The sequence below is a fragment of the Gavia stellata genome, chromosome Z (genome assembly GCF_030936135.1).
Source record: "Gavia stellata isolate bGavSte3 chromosome Z, bGavSte3.hap2, whole genome shotgun sequence".
Classification (NCBI taxonomy): Eukaryota; Metazoa; Chordata; class Aves; order Gaviiformes; family Gaviidae; genus Gavia; species Gavia stellata.
This window is the reverse complement of record NC_082637.1, coordinates 87,491,767-87,515,398: the sequence shown is the minus strand read 5'-3', so window position 1 is coordinate 87,515,398 and position 23,632 is coordinate 87,491,767. Positions and strand designations below refer to the sequence as shown.

Below are 23,632 nucleotides of genomic sequence, written 5' to 3'. Positions count from 1 at the left end.
GATTTTGTGGTAGTTTTGACAATTTGTGTCAATTGCTTCATGGCCATGTTAGTTGTGTGGGGCAAGATTTTGGGGGACTGTATTTTATATGATTCAGTAATCTCGACTGGTGTACCCCACCATTGGGGGAAGCAGTGAATTGATAGTAATGAGTTTTGCATTGACTTGCTTGTTCTAACAACTGGCTTAAAACACATTAAAATATCAATAAAAAGTTCTTTTTCTTTCAGGTGGGAGATGAAAGAGGGTGCAGATCTTGAAGATGAGGAGAAAGTTATGGTGGAACACTTCAAAAATGTTTATTTGACACAGAGCACTCCTACCTCAGAGGATAAAGAAGAATAATTACCTTGACAGGTTTCGGGTAGCACCTTTTTCTGAATTCAACATGATTAACTTAATGGCTTAGTTATAACTGACAGGACTAGAAAGCTCAGGAATATATATCTTGAGTAGGAGTTTTAAACTAAAGAATGTTCCCCTGTTATTGTCTAGTCACCCCATCCAGGCAGCAATTGTTCACACACGCATAAGGCGAGCAACAATATATGAAAATGTCAATGTCACAAAACAAGGAGGGTGTATCTCGATACTGCGGAGGCATAAACCTGAATGACAAACCAAGAACTGTTTTAAGAGTATAAAACTCACTCTGAAAATAATGCAACTTTGGACACGTGCTAAGCAAACACCCGTGCTATGCTTACATCGACCATTTAGGTAGCGTTGCTCGAGGACCTTTTCTCTCCCTTGGTGCTTGTGTTCTAGTTAGTCCTGCCATTAAATCACCCAAAATGTATGAAAAAGGACAGGTACAGGCCATAGGTCTGCAGTCCTTTGTGAGTTGCTCCAGGATGAGTGTGCTTGGCCATTATTCCCAAGCAAAACTGCATCAGCTATTGCCCCCGTAAATCCTAACTTAACATCCTGTGTATGTTGTGGCTTAAAAGATGCATTATAGAGAAACTTGTTAGCAGCTTTAAAGTTTTGAGAAGCATTTTTTGATTTAAAAGAATTACTCACAGGCAGTGCTCAAAGGACTATCTTAAGAGTGAACTGAGAAAAGAAAATGACAAAGAATGCAATTTTTATTTCTGATATAGTAAAATTTCATTTTCAAAGTAAGCCTTGTCTGATATTCAGATTTTCCACAAATTAAATCTTTTTCTTTTCAGCAAAAGTTCTGACTCAAAGACTAAAAATAGCTGAGTTAGACAGGTGGCTATTGTAACAATATTTTTTACACAGAAGGTGTGGTTAATATTTCCTTAGCTCTACAGAAATAATCCATCATTTTTCTATTTGTTTCTTGCATTGGAAGTCCAAGGGAACTATTTCCTCTGCCTGATGAAGGACCCTGGCAAGATCTTGCTAAGGCTGCAATCCGAGCAGCAGTTCTTCCTGTTCCCACCACATCTTCTCACCGATGCTATTATCGGCATAACTCAGATCACTTGAATAGGAGGAAGGTAGATTTTTTTCCTAAAGACTTCAGCAGCATCATGGGTAACCATAACGCTAATGTTGCTGTAGGGTCTAATCTGAAATGCAGTTTTTCCTCCTCTTAATTGCTCTTTTTTTTATCGTGCATATAAAATATCAGACCATTTAAAATGAAAATGGGGACCGCTACATCATACAAATCTCCAAAGATCTTATTACAACATTGCATCAACGAAAGGGCTGTGAGGCACTGGTGCTTCAAGAACGCTAAAAATGTTATTTAAAGAATAAACCAGACTTTTTCCTCTGTTGCTGATATAGTCACTTCAGATCATAAAGAAGTGATGAAGTGTAAAACCAATTTTCCTTTGCTTTGTAATTCACCTTTGAAGATTTGTTGTGGTCTTAAGGCTTAAAACATGGCTACAGGGATTGCCTGTGATGGCAAGTATGGTATTCTGACAAATGAGGCACACATGCTCCAAGCCATACTAATAATATGTTAATGCATGTGGAAGCTGAAGTTTAGAATATTCTTTCTGATTTTATCAAAATCTATTGTACATAATTAACTTTTTGTATAGTTACATAAAGTGAATTTCGGTCTGTGGTGGAACTGACTGAAATACTTTTTGTGAAAAAGCTCCCCTCCTGGGAAACACTTATTCTGAATAGCGTAAACTTTGCAAGTGAATAAGGTAACCCAGACTAAAAACCCTCACTTACTCTGAGATTGTAATGTCCATATTTGGGGAGTTATTCCAAAATGGTTATTATCCTTTAAATTCACAGCACACCTGTTTGGAATAATCTGTAAACAGTCATGTTAACAAAAAAAAAAATTCTCTATGCCCCTTCCTCCCTTCTCTCCCTGCCAAATTAATTCAGCAGTAACCCACTGGGTAGCACTAGGACAATTTTGTCTTTCTTAGCAAGAGTATATTTATAGTCTTTACCAATGTGGAGCTGACAAGACAGAATAAGTAGCCTGAATAAAAGCTGAATCTTTGCACAATATTTTATTTGGAGTTTTTTCTCATCCAAACCTCTTTCTCTATATACGTCTTTTAGAGTACCTGAATGCAAGCTACTGTGTGTTTGAAATTGAACTTGTCCTTCAATCCTTACTGAGAAATAGCAGAGCTTGGTTTGTTGGCAATGCAGTGATCCTATTAACTGACCTTCAGGGTATAAAAGAAACATCATCTTGGCAACATCACTGGTGCTGAATAGATACTTTTGCAACATTCACATTTGTTCAATAAAATTAAAGTAATAATAAGAGTTGCATAACTAAGATTGCTAAATAACATACCATTAATTTATCAAGACTGCTTACTTTAAATTTAAACCCTTAATTGAAGAAAAATGAAAGACACTTGAAAGAGGTGATAATTTTTACATTGTAGGGTGTGTAAAATTAGGAATATTTCTATAACAGATTGCTGCTTTATTTGGCTTTTCTTAATAAAACACTTGTTCTATATTCTTAACAAAGTTCTGCTGATTCTAAAATTGACTTAAGATTAATTTCATTTTGGAGAGTGATGGGTTCATAAAGCTGCAATGCTTTGCTTTTGTATTTTATGTCCTGACTCTTTATCACTACTTGTTGATCCAAGAATGTCTCACATTTACATTCAGCCTCAATACATGAAGACAACAGGAGCCAGGTTTGCTGACTGCAGTGTGGGCTGTGTGTTGCATGACCACTGCAATCTGACCATGTTAACTGCTCCTGGAAGGGTAGTTAAATGTAAGGCTTCAAGTCTGTTGTGTACAACAGACCTTTCTGAATGGGCAAAAGCTGTTCTCGTTGGCTCAGACAAGTTAGCTTAAAAGGAAGTTATTGTATTTATAGAAATGAATTGGATCAGATAGCACAAGCTAGATAACTATGCATTATCATTAATACTTACACCCAATTCTCATTTAACAATTTAGTGTGCTTAGCCCTTTTTACAAAACAGGCTTAAATGGGAGACTTCATGGCATGGAATTTCTCTAATTACATTTGTTTAGTATCCAGTTCAGAGTGCTCCAAATCTTAACATCTTGCCACTTTTGAAAGGCAGTTCATAAAACTAGAAGCAGGGCAAAATTGAGATAGCATTAATAGTAATGAAACTGGAGAAAGACAGGAGAGAGAGGATTTTGGGAAAAGACAGGCATTAAGGCATAGCCCTGCCTTTTAGTGACTGCTGTCCTGACAAACAGTGTCCTGTAGGTCATGCTTTATTCCGGGAGAGGGCTTTTGTAGAGACCACAGGCAACAAAGCTGTTTGTTCTGGAGATAGGCACGGCGGCAAATGGATGTTCTCTAATTCATCTCTACACCCTCACAGCAGTGCAAGGTAGGCATGAGGCTGGCTTCTTCCAATTAGCTTCCTCTGACAGAAATACTCCATTTCCCTCTCAGCTGGGAGGTCTTCACAAAATACTAGAGTCTTATCTACAGTAAGATACCAATTATATGCTGATATAAAACTATTTTATGGAACTCCTTAAAAATATGTGCAATCATTTTTAGTGATAGATGCTATTCAGACTTCCAAGGCAATAGTTGAAAGTCTCAGGAATTAGACCCGTTGTCCAATTAGGAATGAAATGAGAGAGTAACTTGGTGGCAACGGGGAGATTTCCAAGCAAGCATATAGATCTTGAGGAGGTCCTGGCTGGTGCAAAGCCGCTTCTCTGTAGTAACTGTCCACGTCGTAAACAGTGGTATGAGTGGAAGCAGACGCTCTAAAACTATTTTAAGGCCCAGGAAATGGGCAAGGGGGAGCTTGCTTTTTCCTCTACCTTTGGACTCCAACACTTGGGAAGCAGACTAAACCGACTGACATTGCCAGGCAGGCAGTACAAGAAAAGCATGGAAGGTCTTGAGCAGGTTGGATATCACTGAGGGCCTAGTAATACCCATCCGTAAAATGATGAAGGAACCCGACTATCCCTCTCTAGCCACAGCATTTGAGAAGAGAGTGTTAGCTATTATTGCAGCAGGTGAAACAATGATTCACAGCTGACAAAAAACACTAAAAAGCAAGGAATCATCCAAACAAGCAAAAATAAATCTGAACCCTTTTTTCTTTTTGTTGAAAAAGTGATTCTATAACAAGTGTCTCAGGAAGAACTGGCAATTGCCAAGTACTAATGACATAAAGTGATCATCTGAATTAAGATTGTATGTCTAAACTTAGTAGATGACTATCCCTAAGCTGACAAGGAGCCACTCAAGTCATGGCTAGTGCAAATTTGATGACTACCAGATCGAGCCCTTTAGATCCATGACAACTTCAGCTGTTAGTAGGTTGCAACCATCTCTGAGGAGATGTTTTATAATATATTCTACTGAAGAAAGTGTTTTAAGGGTAAAATAGCTCATTATCCAGTTTCTGCAGTAAATCGATCCAAGCTCCAACAGACAACAGTCTGAGTCACATCCGTTCTCTATCTAGAAGTGAGACAAAGAACTGCATAACGGTGATCCAACAGGTATGATCTTCTCCAGTTAGTAGCTCAAAGAATATGCCATGTCTGCCATGACAAACTCAGGTGTCAAACTCTGTTCATGGTGGAGGTTTGCTTCAACAGCACATAACTTTGTCTTTTTCTTTTCAGGACAGCTTTTTAAAAAAATAATCTCTTTTCAGCCCTCCCAATAAATAAATGCATTGATTGAAATTACTCTTGTAAAACAAGCGCTCAGTCATTAGAAAACACCTGATGAATGATTACCAATGCACCCACGCGTGTTCCTCAAGATAACTGTTAATGACCTGGTCATATATATTTATTTCAACCCTAGATGAATTCACTAGAGGACAGAAATATGGTTACACAAGCAACTTTGGTAAATTTGTAATTACCTAACACCCAACTACTTACTTTTTTTGTCCTATAAGCTGTGTTTTGTATGTAAAAAGCCTAGTAACTTTCAGATATTTGGTCTCCATAAAGAAACAGTATCACATAGCTCTTCATGTGTCATCTTGACTCTGTTTTGTTTTGCACCTCAATATTGTCTTTCAGGCATCCTTGAAAAACTTACTGGTTAACGTTTGTTATAATTTAGAATGTGGGTACTGCTGGCACTCAGTTGTACATGGGTAGATTTTCTAGACTAACTGTCATACAGACTTAAAGCAGTGTAGGTCCTATATGGGTAATTATTTCCAGTTTAGGATTGTCTGAACATTTCTGCTTATAACGCTCCACATGCCTTTCGTAATATCTATGTTTTTCCATTGTTCTAAGCTACCTGTGTTACCTGGGATAGTGGAGGCTATTTGTATGCATTGCAGTTTGTGAGTTATTTATTTCTTTTAGTTAAACTAATGTATTTTGCACGGGGTTTTATTTCCTTTATTTCCTTTAAGTTGTCTTAACTTTTAATTTACACTTGGAAATCCATAGCGCATCTGTGTCCACAACCTACAAACACCTATTTACATATCAATAAAGCCTATGCCTTCTCAAACCTGATACAGAGTCTTAGAGAACCAAGAATTTGATAAATGTAAAATTCAAACCAACCACCTCCAAGGTTATAATTCAAGAAATGCAGTAGTTGTTTCCACTTGGAATTCCACCTCTCTGTATGTTCCAGAAATAACACCTTTAACGATTTGTTTGCTTACGTTCTGGATCTTTATTGGTATCTCCCCTTCTATATAATAAACATGTCTTAAATGTGTTTTATTATGTAGATTAAGATTATGCTTTCCCTCTAGAGAATGGAATGAACAATGGGGAGGTAAGAGGTTGAAATGGCAGGTGGTTTTTGTTCTGGCCTATGGACTAGCAAACAGATTATTTTCTACAGTAAACCAGATGTGACTTTGGGAATGAAATAATCTTGGCAGGAATCCTACCTGCAGGTATGTATTAACTTCAGGAAATTGATGGCTGAACATGTGCTACGAAGAGTTTCTTCGGAGGCAAACGGATCATGTCTCTTCAAATAGCAAGAGTTTCTATTCCAGTTAAGGCTCCCAAATTTCACACACACCCATCCACCTTACGAATGGACAGACTGATGGAGGTTGTTGCATGAATGCAACGCAGATGTGTTATGTTAATCATCTGGCCTCCTCCTCTCTCCAGACAAATAATTAACCAGAATATGGTAGACTGTTCTTCATTTCTGACAACGACACAGGATGCTGATCAATGTTACTGAGCAAGACCGCACCTCTACCAGACTTTGGTATCAGAGCACAGATACCTCCACACTAATGAGTCAGAGGATGCGGTTTAATTTTTCGTGTTTTAAAGGTGCTGTATATGCCTGTTGTGGTTCTTGGATTTGTGAACCAAAACCGACCAGTCCTGCAACCCTTTCATTTTCATTCCCTCCCCTTCTCACCCTTCACAATTTTGGCTGAGCTGTCAGTTTTATGCTCGTTCCTGACATTTCCAGGTGAGGCTGTGACCACACCTTACACAGCAGTGTACAAAATACATACAAAGCGATTAACTGTCTCACAGACCATCCAGTGCCTACAGATGAGTAGTTCTCCAGGCCAGGCAGTGAGACACTTTTTGGTTAAAGCTGTTGCGTTTTAACCCTACATGCTTTGACATTTGGGCAGACCTCTCTAATCTGACAAGCTTCAAGGTGAGACATACCTCCTTTTTTTGTAGGAGCTTAGTAGCTTGGTTTTGGTTTTCTTTAAAGGAGAGGAGTGGAAAGGGAAGGGATTGTTTGTTTGTATTATGTTAATTCTATTGCTTTTTGTTTTGGTTTCTCTCTGTCCGGACTGATGATTGGTCAATACATGACGGTTACAATCTGCTGAAGTAGTTTGGGCATTGATAAAGTCACTGTAACTGCCAGTAGCAGCAGTAATTTGTGTTTCGTCTTTGTAAAAAGTGTCTATTGTGGCAACAGGCACTATAGGACTTAATTCAATCTAAATCTCTTTACTAAAATGGTCTATCATTAACACGATTTCCTAGTTCAGCTTTGTTAGGTGTCTCCCTGATAACCATAGTATTCCTTCTACGGTTAGAAGTGGGAAGAACAGAAGAAATGCTGGTATCTTATGTGCTGTGCGTTTTTAGGGATCTCCTTTTTCCAACTCGAGATCCAAAAGGTGCACTTAAACTACAAAATGGAAAAGGTGCATGTATTTGCTTTTCCATTTTATGTGTACACAAATTGTTTAGATGACAGTTGTACAATTTTTAAAAAAGTTATATAATACCCTGGAGCAGTCATCTGCTCTAACATGCATAATTCATTCAAAAATCATTTGTGGAGTTGAGGGATTGATAGTTTGGAACAGAAAAATTACAGGTATGCTAAGTACATTCTTGCAAAAATAAATCATGTACTCATATATTGGGATTCAATATTTCAAAATTCAAAGTACAATTAAATTGTTTGCACATGTAACAGCAGTGAAATAACTTTGCAAAGTTTACATCATAAACCCATATATCTACAGAGTAAATAGTAGAACATACACCATAAAGTTCTGTCAATAGTGTTGTTTTCAATCTTTGTTTCATTCCACCAAAACTTTCCATACCAGTCTGGCATTTTTTTCAATAACTGTATGCAGGACCAAAGAATTAGGCGTGGTAACTGGAAATATAGATCATATATATTTAATCTTTACAACAAATGCAAAAGCAGTAAGTGAAAAACAAAGACATAACATACTGTAAAAACTCTCGAGAACATATAATGAAGCATAAGAGTGAATGTCACGACAGATTTATGTATGTTCTAGTTTCAGCAAAAACTGCTGAAGACAAATTTGAGAATATTTGTGTATCATACTTTTGGCACAATAGCAGGAACCAAAATAAATTATCCAGGAATAAGACATAAGAAACAGATTCAGGGTGTAAACAACGAACCGAATAAGAATTTTGAATTAAAGAAAACTTTCAAGCCAAAAGAAAGAGAGGTTTTTCAGCCTTGCAGAGCACTCAAGAACAATGTTGGGTTTTCATGAGTTTTCAGTATTTCACATTTTTTTCAAAGTTTCTAATTTAACTCTTGTGAAGACTGTTACTCGGAAGGTAACACATCATCTTTGTCAGGAAAGCTAACATTTTTCTTTTTCATGAAATGCATTCTCGGTATTTATGCACCATACACAGTACACAAAAAGCCTATTCCACCAATGTCAAGCCAAAAGAACAAAATGAAAAGAAACTACAAAGGGAATTCTAAAGAGACCTTTTTTTTTTCTCCCACTATCTTTTCTTTTGGGTTTAGCCTCAGAAGGAATGTTTGTGTCCCAAAAGACACAGGATTACTTTTCCCCAAGAATCACACATCCTAAAGGTTGCTATTCTTAAATGCAACTGCGAGATGACAAGGCTATGCCTTTTTTTTTTTTTTTTTTTAAACCTCTGGAAATAGCACCTGTCATTGACAAAAAAATGTTTAAGTTTAAGAAAATTGGTGTGTTTTCCAGATCTGTGTGTGAGAGGAGCTGGGTTGAAGTTGCTCAGTAGTGAGGCCTCTATTGTGCAAACACGTTCTTCGGCATTAAATAGTATCTTGTGATTTTCATAAAGTAGATGACATGAGATGGTCAGTAGGACAGAGCAGAAGTACAATGCATTTTTTTAAGTGATTCTTCTCTACCCTGATACCCTTGGCATCTTCTTGTCACAGCAAAAGACTCCTACACTGGATCGCATCCTTCAATTTCAGGATTCAGTGCAAAGCTCGGGTGGTATAAACAGACCACATTTATTGCAAATGTAAATCCAACCCATGTAAAATAAAAGTGATCAGTCTCAGCATACTTGGGTGCCCCTGTTGTGAACTGCGTTTGCAAGGTTTAGCATGCTTGTAACCAGCAGTAATCTGACTGAGAACTAAAGATGTTAACATTTCACATCGTCAGGTGCTGAAAGCAGAAACGTAGGTACTTCTGAAGAAAGGGCTGTGGTGTTCTAACAGCACTGAACCACAGGAGGATTTAACAACTGCTTATGAAAGTTGCATTGCAGGATAGCTATTAAAATCAGACATCCTACTTGCTACAATCATCTATCAGCTGCTTCTAAAATCCTGCCCACCTTCTGTGTGTCATCTGCAGGAGATAAAGTTTTAATTGTGAGCGGGTGGTATAAAAAAAATAGAAAAAAAGACAAGGCGCCTTCTGTCATTCCAAATTTCTTGTCCTATCTTGCTTTATGTTTCAATGTCTTTGTGCCAGTTGAAGTTTTGCAGGCGGCTTTTTAAAAGACAAAAAATATAAATAAAATCAATAGAAACAAAGAAAATCTAGGATGACAAAAGAGCGCACCATAAAGAATGTACTGCAGAGAATGGGAATAAAAAATACTGCATTTTGCAGCTTTTACCCTTTTATGCTTTGACTCTTTTCTCACCCAAGTTTCAAACAGTTCCTAGTTTCCTTGGTATCCATTACCAAATTTCCTTTCTGTCTGTTTATGTTGCAGTTATATTTATGACCTTAAGAGCTTCTTCCCTGTTTCCGCTAAGCTACAGTATTAAACAGCAGAAGCTTGCATTTTGGGGTTCAAAATGGTTTCATTCATATTTTCATTCAGCTTTTCTGTTCAATTTTTTGAGTTGATAAGACTTGACATTTTTTTCAGCCATTTGAAATAAGCCTTGTTAAAGCAGTATTTATGTTACTGTAATAAGAACTGTCTTCAGACCATGATCACTTGTCATAGACACTACAAATATTTGGTTCCCCTGGTGTGCTCCTCTTTAGATATGATGATGAAGTCTTAAAATAACTTCTCCCATGTTCGATACAGTTCTTTTGAGTTACATTTTTTTGCCTTTAAATTTAAAAAAGAAATAGTATTTTCATACTGACAGCACTGAAAATTTCATGCTCTGTCACATGGACTGCAGCCCTCGGTGAGAACAGCTTTTCTCATCTCCGTGCTGCAGACGGACACTCGCAGAGCCACTCGCCCAGGTCAGTGCCTCCTTCATCAGTTGGCTGGCCTGCTTTTCTCACGTTGCCAGGGCATCCCAGGCCTCTTCCTTCCAAAGTGTTACTAGTTTAGTGGCCTTCTGGAAAGTCTCTGCATCTTGTTTCTGAGTTTGATTTTTTTTTTCCACCTCTGTGCTGTTTTCAGTGCAGTGTCGCCGCTATTTCATATGACTAGCAGTTGACAATTTTTCTCTTTGAAACTCCCTCTCTTTCAAATTCAATTTCCTAATTGTTTCACAGGAAAGGAACACAGTCTGTGGCCTTTGTTTTATTATTTATATTTTGGGAAGGAAAAAACAAAGGCATGGTAACAGAAAGGACTCCTTTAGGGATCAAGTCTAGGCAAACACATGATAGATGTCTAGTTCATACTAGAAGAAAGAGAAATGCCTCTCTGCTGCAGACCCGTGACCATCTGACTGTTGGCTTAACCGTCATGGCAAGACACAGAAAATCAGGTCTTGCGAGCCCTTCAAGAAATCTTAATGTCCCTAAACAAAGACCTCTTTCCTCCTCATTTACCCTAACTAATGAGTTCATAGCAAAGGTTTTCTGTTCTTTCAGTACCTGACTTTGAACTTCATGATGCTAAATTTCATCCCATTTCTCTCACTCTAGTCAAGAAGATCGTTATTCATAATACCTTTCAACTTAGTGTCATCTGCAAATTTCATAGATGGACATCAAATTATTATCTGTCTCATTAATGGCTATATTGCACATATGTCCAAAAACTTATCACAGTCCCCAAAGAGTGCTCCTGCTTATTTATCTCCTACCTGATAATTGCCTTTCAGCTTAGACTTTTGCAGTCTCCTCCTCAGCCGCTTCACACCCACCTTACCAGATAATTCTGGTCTGAATTATCATCATCCCCACCTTCAGTAATATTCACCATGGGGAATCATATCTGATCCTTCACTTAAGTGTAGATACATCAGGGTGTTGATTTACTCCTGTGTAAGAGATTGCGATCATACTGGAATGACATGGTCTGCTCCAGAGAGCACCACCCTGCAAGTTACCACACTTTCTATTCGTATCTACATTCACAAGTATGTCAAAATCTGGTCTAACTCTGCAAAGTACTGAGTAAAAGGGCGGTCTAAGGGGAGTCATCCCAGCTGGGCACAAGTTCGTGCAATCCAGCTTATTTGGAAAGAATTTACACAAAAAGGTTGTTTTTTCTAAGCAGTTTTAACCTCTTCACATTCCCTATGCTTCCTTTATAGTCACAGAGGCTATCCAGATTTGAAGGACAACGTAACAAACACTGAATCCACCCATCAGTTTTAACTAGGTCTGTGAGCTCCTACAGACGCGAGACACACTGGCAGTCATTAGCAACATGCAGCCCAAGATAGCTTAAATTACATGACCATATACTCTTTTAACAGGGGACTGTTGTTTCATACGCCACACGGGTAATAGTGCTAATGTAAAAACCAACAGTTCAACACCTTGTTTTCTGTATGTTCTTTGAAATGCAGCTCCGTTTACCAGATATGGGTAAAACCCTAGTTTTTGAAGATATTTTATGGAACTCATTTCTACCGCATCTGAGTGTTTCAAACTAACTTACCTTCACATAATCCATATAAGTAAATGACATTTTTGCTTAAACTGGGAACTGAAATTAAGGCAAAGCAGTTTTAATTATCTTGGATGCTCAACCGAAAATAATGCAGGCCTGACTTTTAACACATCTGATGTTCCACAGCACCTTGTGCAGGCAAATCACAGTTTCCATTCATTTCAGATGTAACTATGCACACTTAGTATTTCTGAAAACTGAACTCAAGAACCTTCCTGGACATTCAACAAGCAATAAATAAACAGGTCTAAACCACTGGGCTTAAGTAACATATCTGTAGGCATTTATGAGTGCTATAGCATTAGGAGAGACGGAAGACTGAAGAAGAAAACAGACACAGATTTTGGAAAAGAATCAAAACAGTCCATTTGTTTAGGTCCAACAGTAAGCATACAGATTAGTATTTTTACTGGTATTAGCCTAGTACTGGTATTACAGATCACAGGAGTCTATAAAGACATCAGAATTCCACAGTGCTACATACAAACAGAAATTCCAGCAAATGACTACTTATCACACACTACCTCCATTTCTTCTTTACTGCTGATATTTGGAATTCTGGGGTCAGTCCTGTAACAAGACTTGGAGACCTTCCCTTTCAACGCGCTACCTCTTTGTAATACGAAGAGCTTCAAATTTACGGTCAATAGTTCTTTGCTGGTCAAGCATCTCCGAAACCACTACACTCCTGCCCCTTGTTTTGATAAACTTTTCCTCCTTGAATCCTTCCCTGGATCTGTAATTGTAACAGGCTGTATCAAGATCACAGACAGGCACTTTTTTTAGCTGTCCTGCTCACACAAGCTGCCCCTGAAACTTGTTTCTGATGCCTATATTCTACTTGTTGATTTTTGTTGTTGTTTGGATTTCTATTTTTTTTCATTCGGACTGTAGGAGATGATAGAGAATGATGGTGAACCAGATTAAGAAACGGATACAAATAAAAAATAACCAAACAAAAAATACTGACAACAGCTCCTAACCAGCTTCACTTTGCAACCCAGCACCACCTGCGAAGTGAGATGGCTTGAACTTTGAGTGAGAGGGTAGGGTTGCTTAAATCAATGCAGTTACCAAAAAGTGTTCATTAAACGATTCCATTGATAACCTCCCACAACCCTTGGTTCTTCTGTTCTGCTACAGATAACAGTCAGAGCTGATGGGCTAGACCTCAATCACAGCACTGTCATATGGCATCCCAAATGTCTCATCAGAAGAGAGACATCTAAGCACCACTTTTTTCTAATGGGAAATACAGGGAAAAATACAGCTCAATACAAGTGGCTCAACTCAAAATACCAAACATAATTTGCAAAATGTAAATAGACAAGTTCTCCAAGACATTATAATATCTTCTGGATTGAAGAAGAAAAATATTTCGCTTATTCCTTCCTTGGGTGTTGCGGAAAGCCATGGAGTGCAAAACATACAAGCTTGCTGCTTTCAGTCGTAACAGAGAGAGCAGCTGGGAGCAACCTGGATGAGAAATGTTTTCTCTTCTCGGCACGTAGACCTGTCCATGGCTCTGGTTCAGTGGATTTGGCCATCGGTGATGAGTGGGAGCTAAGAGGGGGTGGAACATTTCAGTTGCACACACGGCACGCCATCTCTGTCAGTTGTCCTCAGGACAGGAACAGCTCACAACCTTCCTGTGCCGACAGAGCCACATGAGGTGGAAACCTCCACCGGCCATCTGCATAACGCAGGTTTTCAGTAGACAGTCATTTGTCTAAATCTGGGAAGCTTTTCAAGGGAGCAAGACAAGGCACCCCTGAAATGAAACTCAACGCACTTCCCCCTGCTGTGCCAGAGCAAGGGTGCTGGGGCGGCTGGTGGGGGTCGGCATTTCACAGAATGACAGAATCACAGAATCACTAAGGTTGGAAAAGACCTGTAAGATCATCAAGTCCAACCATCAACCAACAAACACCACTGTGCCCATTAAACCATGTCCCACAATGCCACGTCCACACATTCCTTGAACACCTCCAGGGACGGTGACTCCGCCACCTCCCTGGGCAGCCTCTTCCAGTGCTTCACCACTCTCTCAGTAAAGAAATTTTTCCTAATATCCAGTCTAAACCTCCCCTGTCGCAACTTGAGGCCATTTCCTCTAGTCCTGTCACTCGTCACTTGGGAGAAGAGACCAACACCCACCTCACCACAACCCCCTTTCAGGTAACTGTAGAGAGCGATGAGGTCTCCCCTCAGCCTCCTCTTCTCCAGACTGAACAACCCCAGCTCCCTCAGTCGCTCCTCATCAGACTTGTGCTCCAGACCCCTCACCAGCTCCGTCGCCCTTCTCTGGACACGCTAATTTGTTTTAGTATTGCCCAATGCAACACCATCTTCACCTGGAGATGCCCGAAACACCTGGCATGGAAAATTTTATCCCCCATCTTTTCTTTTCAGGAACTCCTAAGCCCGCCAAATGGAAACCTGGGAAACACGACCTTCCCAGCGAGACCCACCAGCCCGAGGAGCACCCTGAGCAGCAGCCCCAGCTCCAGATGCCCCTACCCGCCCGCTGCCTGTCAGCGGTGCCCGGGGCCCGCAGGCTCGGCCCCTCCTCAGGCCCCGCGGTGAGCGCGGGACCCCGGCATCACTGCGACCCAGCTCCTCAAAACCCGCTTCCCTGAGGGAAGCCGCGGCCTCCGGGCAGCGCCCTGACCGGCTTCGCCTCCGCGTAGGCCGCCGACCCCGAGGCCGGAGGGGGACGGGGGGAAACGACGACGAGGGGACTGGGGGACGAGGCCACGGCCTCCGCCGCCGCCGCCGCGCCTCCCGCTCCACTTCCGGGTTCCCCGCCGCGCCCCCGGGCGCTGACGTCACCGCGCGCGGACCCCGGAAGTGGAGCCGGAGGAGGGCGGGCGGCGGCGCGAGGAGCCGGAGTGGCCGCGCGTTCCCCGTTGACGGCGCCGCGCCCGCCCCGCCCCGCCCCGCCGGCGACGGGCGCCAGGTACGTGCTGCGGCCCGGCCCCGGCCAGCCCCCCGCCGGGACGAGGGGCGCGGGGAGCGGCGGCGGGCCCTGAGGCGGGAGGGGCGCGACAGGCCTTCGCCCCGCCAGCGGCGCCGTGGCGAGCGGGTGGGGGCGGCGGCGCCCGGCCTCCCCCCGCAGCCCTGCCCCGGGCGAAGGCGCTGGGCCCGCGGGCCTCGCGTGTTCGCGGCGCCAGGCCTGAGGCGGCGGCGGGGCTGGAGGGGGCGGCGGCGGCGGCGCCTGCCCGCGGGCTCTCCGCTCCGCCCCCGTCCCGGCGCTCCGCACCGCGGGAGCGGGTTGAAAGGGAGATTGGTGCCGCCTGCCCTGAGAGAGCCCGTGTGGGTGAAGGGGGGGAGGCGGCCAGTGTCCCCTCCCCCCAGGGCCGCCCCCCCCACCCCCAGGCCCCACCGGCCGTCGCGCTCTGCCCGCAGCTGCCCCACGTGTTTGCACCTTCTGCACTGCTTTCCGGTGTGGGGAGTGGCAAATGGGCCAGAAACGGGACAACAGTAGTGATTCCTGATTTTCTAAATCATTTAAAGCTGTTTTTTGCTTTTTTTCCCTCCAAAACGCACGCTCGCAATCACTGCTGCAGCTTTTTGGTGCTCTCGGCTGCTTTCACACAAGACGTGTCAGTTTTCCCTGTTACCTCGTGCAGGCTTTCTGTACAGCCGTAAATGACAAAAAGTTACAGCGTGAGCACAATTCTCCTGACCTAATAATATAGCTGGGCTTGAGCGGTAATTTTCATTCTGAGATTTGCCTTCCTAGTTACGTGTGATTGAAAACTTCTTTTTGGAGTGAAGTTTCTCACAGTTGGTCTGGCAGCTTAGGAAGCTGCATGAAATATTTGTCATTTCTGAGCTATCCAGACTTAAATGTAGTAGGGAGATAATTTTTCATTTTAAATTATTACTGTTTCTTAGTTTTGCTTGGGCAATGAGATAACCCAAAATGCGTTAATCTAAAACATAAGATGTTTCGCGTCTATAGTTACTTTCAAAAAACCACGCCCTTTGCTTTTTAAAGAAATGTTGGCTTCTTTTTTCTTTCAAAGGCAAATACTGAAGCTTTTGGTAGAGAATGTACCGCCTTCCTTCCAGATAGTTAACTTTAAACTGTGGTGTTACATGAGCCAAGCTGCTTAGTCTCACATAAGCTGGCTTAACAAGTCTTCACAAAATGTAGCATCCACTTTACACTATTTCTGCATGAAGTTTTTGGCTAAGATAATAAGTTTGTATAAGGAAGTAACAGACCTTGGTCAGGACATACCATCGTTGGCAAAAGAGGTATTATAAAATCGACAGCAATTACAAAGCTAGCTGGGTGTCTTTGGTCTTAGCTGCACAGTGATTTGGTGACACAGTAAAGAGTAGGGTGGTGACAACATTTGCCTTCAAAGAAGCATAAATACCACTGATACAGCAAAAAGGTGGGGTCCTTTTAGTAATCGCTGATAATTTCTTGGAATCGTTAAGGAGGCTGTGCGTGAAAGAGGGTGGCAACGTGTGACGCTACCCGTGGTAAAGCTGCCTGATGATAGCATGTTGGTTAGGGAATGCCTGCAGGATGTTAAAATTAGGTATTTTGTAATTATGTAGGAAAAGGTAAAATTGCTCTCGAGTAGGGAAAACTAAAATCTTGGCAACTGAAGATACTTTACGGCTTGGAGGGTATCACAGAGTGATGATACCCAATGTAAAATACAGGAAGCATATATTCATATGCTCCTCTGGGTTTGGAATTGAACAGATCTGGTGTTCTGAGGGTTCCAGATATTATTTCGCTGTCTTTCAGCAAAAATAATGATCCTTCTTTGCTCATGAGTGTACTGGCCTTCATAGGGTAGTTCTAGACAGAAGTCCTAGACAGGATGGCTTTGTCCCTTGCTGAAGTCGCTGCCATGACTTACTGCCTGCCTGTCAGCCGGAGGTCTGATGTGCCACCCTTGGTGTTAGTCTGGGCGCTCCCCGGCCCGCCTCAGTCAAAACATGGAGGGTTAAGACATGTGTAATATTTATAGTCTTTAAGCTGACCTGACTCTTTTTGTCTGAAATAGGTTAGCAGATGCTGGTAGGCGTAGGAATGAGATGAAAACTTCCAGCAGGCCAACAGTACTGAGCAGCTGGAGGCGAACAAGGGCATCATCATTTCAGAAGCCTAGTGCACGCTTAGAGTGCTGCCTGCCTTACTGAAATACCTTTAATTATTGGAGTTTTCTCACCAGTGCCTGGATTTTGTCTGTTTTCTTCAGATTGCTTTTTCAGTGATTGTAGCCAATTATGACTATATGTTAATCTGCTAGTTGACTTTATCATGGTTTTTACTGAACTGCCTTTCATGTACTAGTTAGCTAATATTTGGGAGAGCTTCTCCTTATAATTACTCAGTGGGGATTTATCTGTTGGTCTCTTTTCTTTTAAGTTCACAACCTTATTTTTTTTTTTCCCCCTGAAGACTCAGGGCTGACTTTGGAGGTTTTGTCCATTCCAGGCTCTATAGAAAAAGTTCTGAATGCAACTCTATTGCTGGTACTTTGAATTTGACCCACTGTTCCTTTGGGGAACAATATGCTGTGGTGACTGAGGAGTTTTTTAGATTTACAATAGATTCCTTGAATTCTTTGAAGTAAAGCATACATACAAAGAATGAATGGATATCTTTTTTTATTTTTTTCTACTCGCTTACTGAAACAAATTGCTTAACAGTGGGCATGAAAACATCTGCTTATGAAATTTAATGCTGCCCTATGAATTTTTTGGGGGCCTTAGAAGACACTTTTTTTTTCTTTTTATAAATGTGGTCGTACGTATATCTACTTAGCCTGTAGATCGGTTTCAGAGATTTGCACTGAGTGGAATTCGTGAAGTACAATTTAGTGGGTTTAAAATGGTTATTTTTCATGTTTTAAGTTTTGTTCAGTGTTTTAAGTGCTGTGGTTAGAATGTGCGTTATGTATATATATACTCTGGAGTGAGGACTCTGAGAACTTAATGTTTAACTACTCACAGTATTCCTTACACTGTTCTTGTAATGTGACCTAGTCTTACTGGAAGGTGAAAAGAAAACAGCATTCAATTTTTTGTATACTACTTGCCTTTCTGCTCAGCTCACCATCAGATACTTATTAGTGCCAGTTTTGGTAGTGATTTTTGTTTTATGGCTGACTGCTTCTAGGAACTAGGCTGGCACCCACGAGTCGCTTCCCTCCAGCGACAGACCCACTCTGTTAACAGAGTGCCCAGGGTGCAGTTTCACAGCCTGTTTCCCCACAGCTGGAGGGGGCAGCACTCCTCTCTTCTTCCTGCCCCATCCCTCCTGGCCATAGGAGAGATCAGCTGGCTGCCTAGTGAGCCAGGTAAGGAAGCTGATCTAGCTGATACGGAACTAGAGGTATAAAATGCTCCTTTCTTGTTGCATCAGCTCGCTCACTAGCACAAGTGCCACCACAAGAAAGGATGTGGGACCGTGTGGTTGGGACCGGAGGGGCTGGAAGAGGGAGAAGGGCTGGAAGCGTATCATATGGGCTTCAGTCGCTCATGGGTCCGCAGCCTGAGTCACCTTGTACTTGAACTGACTGTGGATGAAAGCCCCTCTAACAGTTTCCTGAGCAATCTGCTCCGGTGAGTTAATTGTTAATGATGCTGGTGGTGAGGATGGTGTCCTGCTCTGCAGGCTAGTGCAGTCTTCACTTTTATTCCTGTTACACTCTCCTGGAAGGTATCTACTTCCAGCTTGATGGAACCTCTCTGGTACTGCAGCTGATATTCTGTTGAGTGGGTATCCAAAGTGGCAAGATGAACCATTTAGAGTTTATCATGCTAATTTTAGGTGCTTCTGTTTTACAGTTACTGTATTTTCTGTATTCTTCCAGCTTCCTATTGCCCAGCAGAAATTGGAGGGGACCAGTCTGTGCTAAGCCTGCTAGATAGACATTTGAGTCTTGGAAGTATTGATTTTTAATACTTACCTGAAATAAGTATTGTCTTAGCAACTGTAGTGTTAGCTGAATCCAATATATTTAGTATGGTGGTAAATTTAGGAAAGTCTTCTGTCAGCAAATAGGTTTTTTTTTCTCAGGCAGGCAAATGAAAGAAAATTTTCTTTATTGTATGTCTAGAAAGAGAGATAGTGGTTAAAATAAGAATCAGCTGTACACGTGGTGGTCAGTTGTACTGCGGATTAGCTGGTTCTGGTGTTGACTGGAAGCAAGTCCATGCCTGAAGCACCAGTGATACTGAATATTAGTGTTTGTTTCTTGATGCTTGTGCATTTAAAGTCAGACCCATCGTATTACATTGTTCAAGTTTTTGCACGTTTTTTTGTACTTTATTATCAATTGTTCATAAGGAAGTTTTCTTGTTTACTGCCAATTTCAGGTCAAGGTTTAAGCTAAATATTTTTTTGAGAGGAACGTACTGAAAAATGTTTTTGACTGTATTGAAAATATTCTTGATTACTCTTAAGTACCCCGAGGCATCTCCAGGATGTAGATAAGAAATACGGAATTTAATAGGAAGATAGCTTTGGAAATTGTGAACTATTTCCCAAGACAGCTAGTCTGGATTTGTCTGAATTATAAGCTTCATAAAGTTGCTATTTTCCATTTGCAATTAAATCTTTTAAGATATTTGTTTTGAATTCTCTGGACATTTCAGCTGCAATGTACATACTCTGCTGGCCTATTGAGCTTTCTTCACCGTGTCAGCTTTATGCAGTGTGCATGAGGAAAGCTCCTGGTGGGACACAGGAAAAATGGGTTCTCCTGTTTCTTGTCATCCTTTAACTGAAGTGTATTTTGCCTTAGGAGCAGGCATAGTGGACCTCATTCTTGTTTTATGTCTGCTGCATGCTGGGAGTTAGTAGCTCAGTTGTATTTTGCAGCCATTGTATACCTCTGTGCTTGAAGAAAAACTGTCTCGGTATTTAGAGTAATAACTGCTTGTCTGAGAAGATGGACAAGGCGATTCTGATTGATCATGTTGTCAGTGTGCCAGGCACACCCCAGGTTGTCTTGAATGTTGTGTCAAAGACCAAGCCAAACAGATAACATAGTGGTTATAGTTTCTTTTAAAGTTCTGCAAGCCAGGCTTCACAAAGCCTTGAAATTCACGTTTGAGTGAATTTTGTATTTATGCATAGCACCATTAGTGTATAATACATGCAAATCTCTCCTTGCTTAACTGAAGAAGATGCTGAACCATATACTTTCTTTGCTTTCTTCCTTCTTAAGACTAGAGTATAAACAAGCAACCTTGAAAACATCTAGCTTTTTTTCTAACAAATGAGCATGTAATTCCTCTTGCAGAACATGTGTGTTACAAACCCATCTCAGGAAATAAGATGTTGAGCAAGTGGACTAGATTTAAATAAAAACAGGCACCACAGTCAAAAACAAAACTGGAAGTATTTTCAAAGCAGAAATGTGTTAACAAGAAGACTTGGTAGTGAAAGAGCCATTATATAGAGGCATTATGGAAATATGGTGAAATGAGGGATAAATAGGTGTGCTCATGCGCACAATCTGTATCTCTCTTGAAGAATAATAGTCCGTGTACTGAAAGAGTATCTCCCCACTGAAGCATACGATTAAATCTTGTGAAATAAAATCTGAACGATTGGGAATTGTATATCTGTATGTTTAACTCCCAAGCTGCAAGGCTGTGCTAACATAGCTGCCAAGGAGAAAGATTTCAGAGCAGGCACAGCCATCAAGATCAACAAAGCTGTTACAAATGCAAACTTGTGTTTGATACATGCTAGTCAATAAGTCAAAAATTAGTGGAGGTTTCTTGATACTTTATTTTACGTGTTTCTATTTTGGAATAGCAGAGTTTGAAACTTTGAAGAATAAATTATTGCCTATCACAGTGATCATGTATTGAGTCCTTCTTTTGTCTGTATTTCTTTCTTGCCCATGTTGGCAAATCAGGCTAAAAAGTTTTCAGGCGGCAGCTGTATGTTCCTGCCTTGTTCTGTCACCTCAGTTGTACCAGGTAATGAACCGAGTCTAGGAATTGATAAGTTAAAAGTACACTCTTTAAAAAAAAAAAAAAAGGAAAAGAAAGGAAAGTAGTTTTAACTCAGATCAGGTCCCTCTTCTGGTTTAACTCAGATCTGATTCCCTGAACCGGTTTGTAGCAATGCGTAGCAAACAGTTCTGTCAGCACAGCTGAGGGGGTAGCGTGGGTAGGGGGTGGGACCGCTTAAGTCGTTTTGCAGAGATGTGTTTGGGAATATGTCCTTTGATTCTAAGACCTGGGGGCAGGAATGGTCTTTGTTCTGTATTTGTTCTCTATGACACAGTGGGGTACTTGTTATCTGTCCAGATGAAGTCAAACACAGCTTTCCCTTGGGTTGGATTTAACATTTCTCAGCATAAGAAATTGTCCTCAATTTTTAGAAATTTCAAGCATGTTCTGATAATGGCAGCATGAAAGCTCCAGGTTATCTCACTTGGTGTTATGTCCACTGTGATAATGAAACTTTTTATTTCCAATAAGATGCAATAGATGCTTAACCACCATGCTATGTGAGATTTTGTATCTGTAGCAAACCCCAGCTAGTATCCTGACTTGTACTTTATTTCTTAAGACATGATTTTCCGTTGTCAGTGACTCAGAAACAGACAATGACATTTTTGGCACATAGTGCCATTTGTTCTCCATTGTTGCTCTTTCTAAATAGGTTATATTTCTTGATTTCTAGAATTACATTCATGTGAATCATCCCACCAACTTCACTAATATCAGATAGGTTGAACGTATGTTCCTGCAGGAGTGCTTTAAGTTCTTGTTCATTATCTTCTCAACATCATTCTGTGGGCAATTAAAGATTTTTTTAAATTTTTGTCTTTTCATTCTTTGTTCTGGTAGTTCTATTCTCATTGTCTTTCTTCCTGGTGAATATTTAAGTAGTCATAAAAATTAGAATAAATCCCTAAGAGCAATTGTGAGAGAACCACACCAAAATAACCAGAATTTTGAATTCTTGCCTGGGTGAGGTAGTTGGTCGAGGCAGGAGGGGTGGAATGGAAATGTGCTGAGATGGGAAATCCAGTTCCTTAATGTTACCAACCTGTATCTACATTTTCTCGGGATGAGAGAAAACTATTATCTGGTTTATATCAGACAGAACTTGAATTTTTCAAAGCTAGTAGTGCATTCCTTTGAGAAGCTCAGATTTTGCCTACCCAGTGGTGTCCAGACAAAACATTTAAAAGAACATTGTTTAGAAACTTTCCGAGAATTGTGATCTTTAGAGAGTACCACTAACAGGAATATAAGAAAGCTTTATACATGTGGTAGTATTAAACTATGTAGCTTTCCAGAAAAGGAGCATGGTGTAGATAACATAGTCTTTTTAGTTTGTTTGCTTGTTCTAAATTGCATTTATCTGCTGTTCTATAGCAGTATAGGATAGCAGATAAATAAATTTTAATGTTTTGCTTTATGGGAAAGGCTGGTAGATATACTCCTGTGAAAAAAAGTTACCGTGAGAGTGGTCAAACATGGGAATGGGGCCCAGAGAAGTTGTGGAAACACCGTCATTGCACATGTTCACAACTTGACTGGACAAGTGCCTAAGCAGCCTGTTGTGGTAAGACCCGCTTTTTCAGGAGGTTGGGCAAGTTGACCTCCAAGGGTCCCTTCCAGTATATGTGATGCTGTGGTACAGTGGATGCTGTATTGTGGATAAGAAACGCAATACTTGGCAAGGTCTACTTTTGTGTTAGGTGTTTGGTATTAGAATGTAAAAATCTCCAGTGATTCTACCTGTACAAGACATGCTGTGCCCTTTTTGTTGTTTGGACACGTGCACCAGCACCACAGAATAACTGAGTGTGCTTGTTCCTCCCTGGACGGTGGTGAGGGTTACCAGTGCAAGTGGACAACAGGGAGTTTGGTCTAAGGAAAACGCTCAGTGGCTTTGTTATTCCCATGCTCGTTCTGTAATGGCAGGATGAATGAAACCAGGGAACTGGCGTAGAGTGGACAAGAGGGAGTTTGGAACGAGTTGTTGAGTTGCCAGGGTCTCTGTGAAAGCACTTGAAATGAAAGGACAAACAAGGACAGCTCAGGGAGGGAGTGGAATGGCACTAGAAGCTCTCGGGGAGGAATGAGGCCAAGTGAGACTGGGAGCTTGTGAGAGAAATAGGAGAGGATGATTGAGAGGCACTTAAATACGGGGGAGGAGGAATTGAGGTTGGGAGAAGCATTAGGTTCGTACTTAAAGCTGAAGAGAGGAAGGTCAGACAAAAAAACTGAATAGCTCCTTATCAAGTGAGCACCTTCATTCTATGCATTGACAAAGGCAGAAATGTAGTGGAAAAAACCGAATGTGATTATGCCTTCGTTTTGTTAATGACTTGGATGATGATGGTGTAGAGAGTACATTTATTAATTTTACAGAGAATACAAGGCTGGGAGACGATTCAAGTTCTGTGAAGAATAAATTTAGAATTTCAAATGGCTTAGAAAAATTAGAGAAACAACGTAAAAGAAATAATGCCATTTAAAAGGACAAATGCAATATACTGTGCTTAGATTAGATAGTTCCCTACATAAATACAGAATAGCAGTAATTCTAGAAAAAAGAATCCCAGATTTTTAGGTGAATCATAGTCTGAACATGCGTCAGTAGCGCTGTGCTGTTGCAATAGGGTAATCG

The 23,632-nt window shown here is 41.0% G+C and overlaps 2 protein-coding genes across 2 annotated transcripts in view; both read left to right on the top strand.

Moving 5' to 3' along the window:
* The window catches only part of KIAA0825 (KIAA0825 ortholog), a 210,175-nt gene extending 209,830 nt beyond the window's left edge, over positions 1-345 (top strand). Inside the window, exon 19 of the mRNA XM_059834124.1 lies at positions 231-345. Within this exon, the coding sequence (XP_059690107.1) occupies positions 231-345 (115 nt within the window). The remainder of the gene's footprint in view (positions 1-230) is intronic.
* Positions 346-14,912: 14,567 nt separating this feature from the next.
* ARB2A (ARB2 cotranscriptional regulator A) overlaps positions 14,913-23,632 on the top strand; it is a 267,179-nt gene continuing 258,459 nt past the window's right edge. Inside the window, exon 1 of the mRNA XM_059833865.1 lies at positions 14,913-14,944. The gene's annotated coding sequence lies outside the window, so the exon portion shown is untranslated. The remainder of the gene's footprint in view (positions 14,945-23,632) is intronic.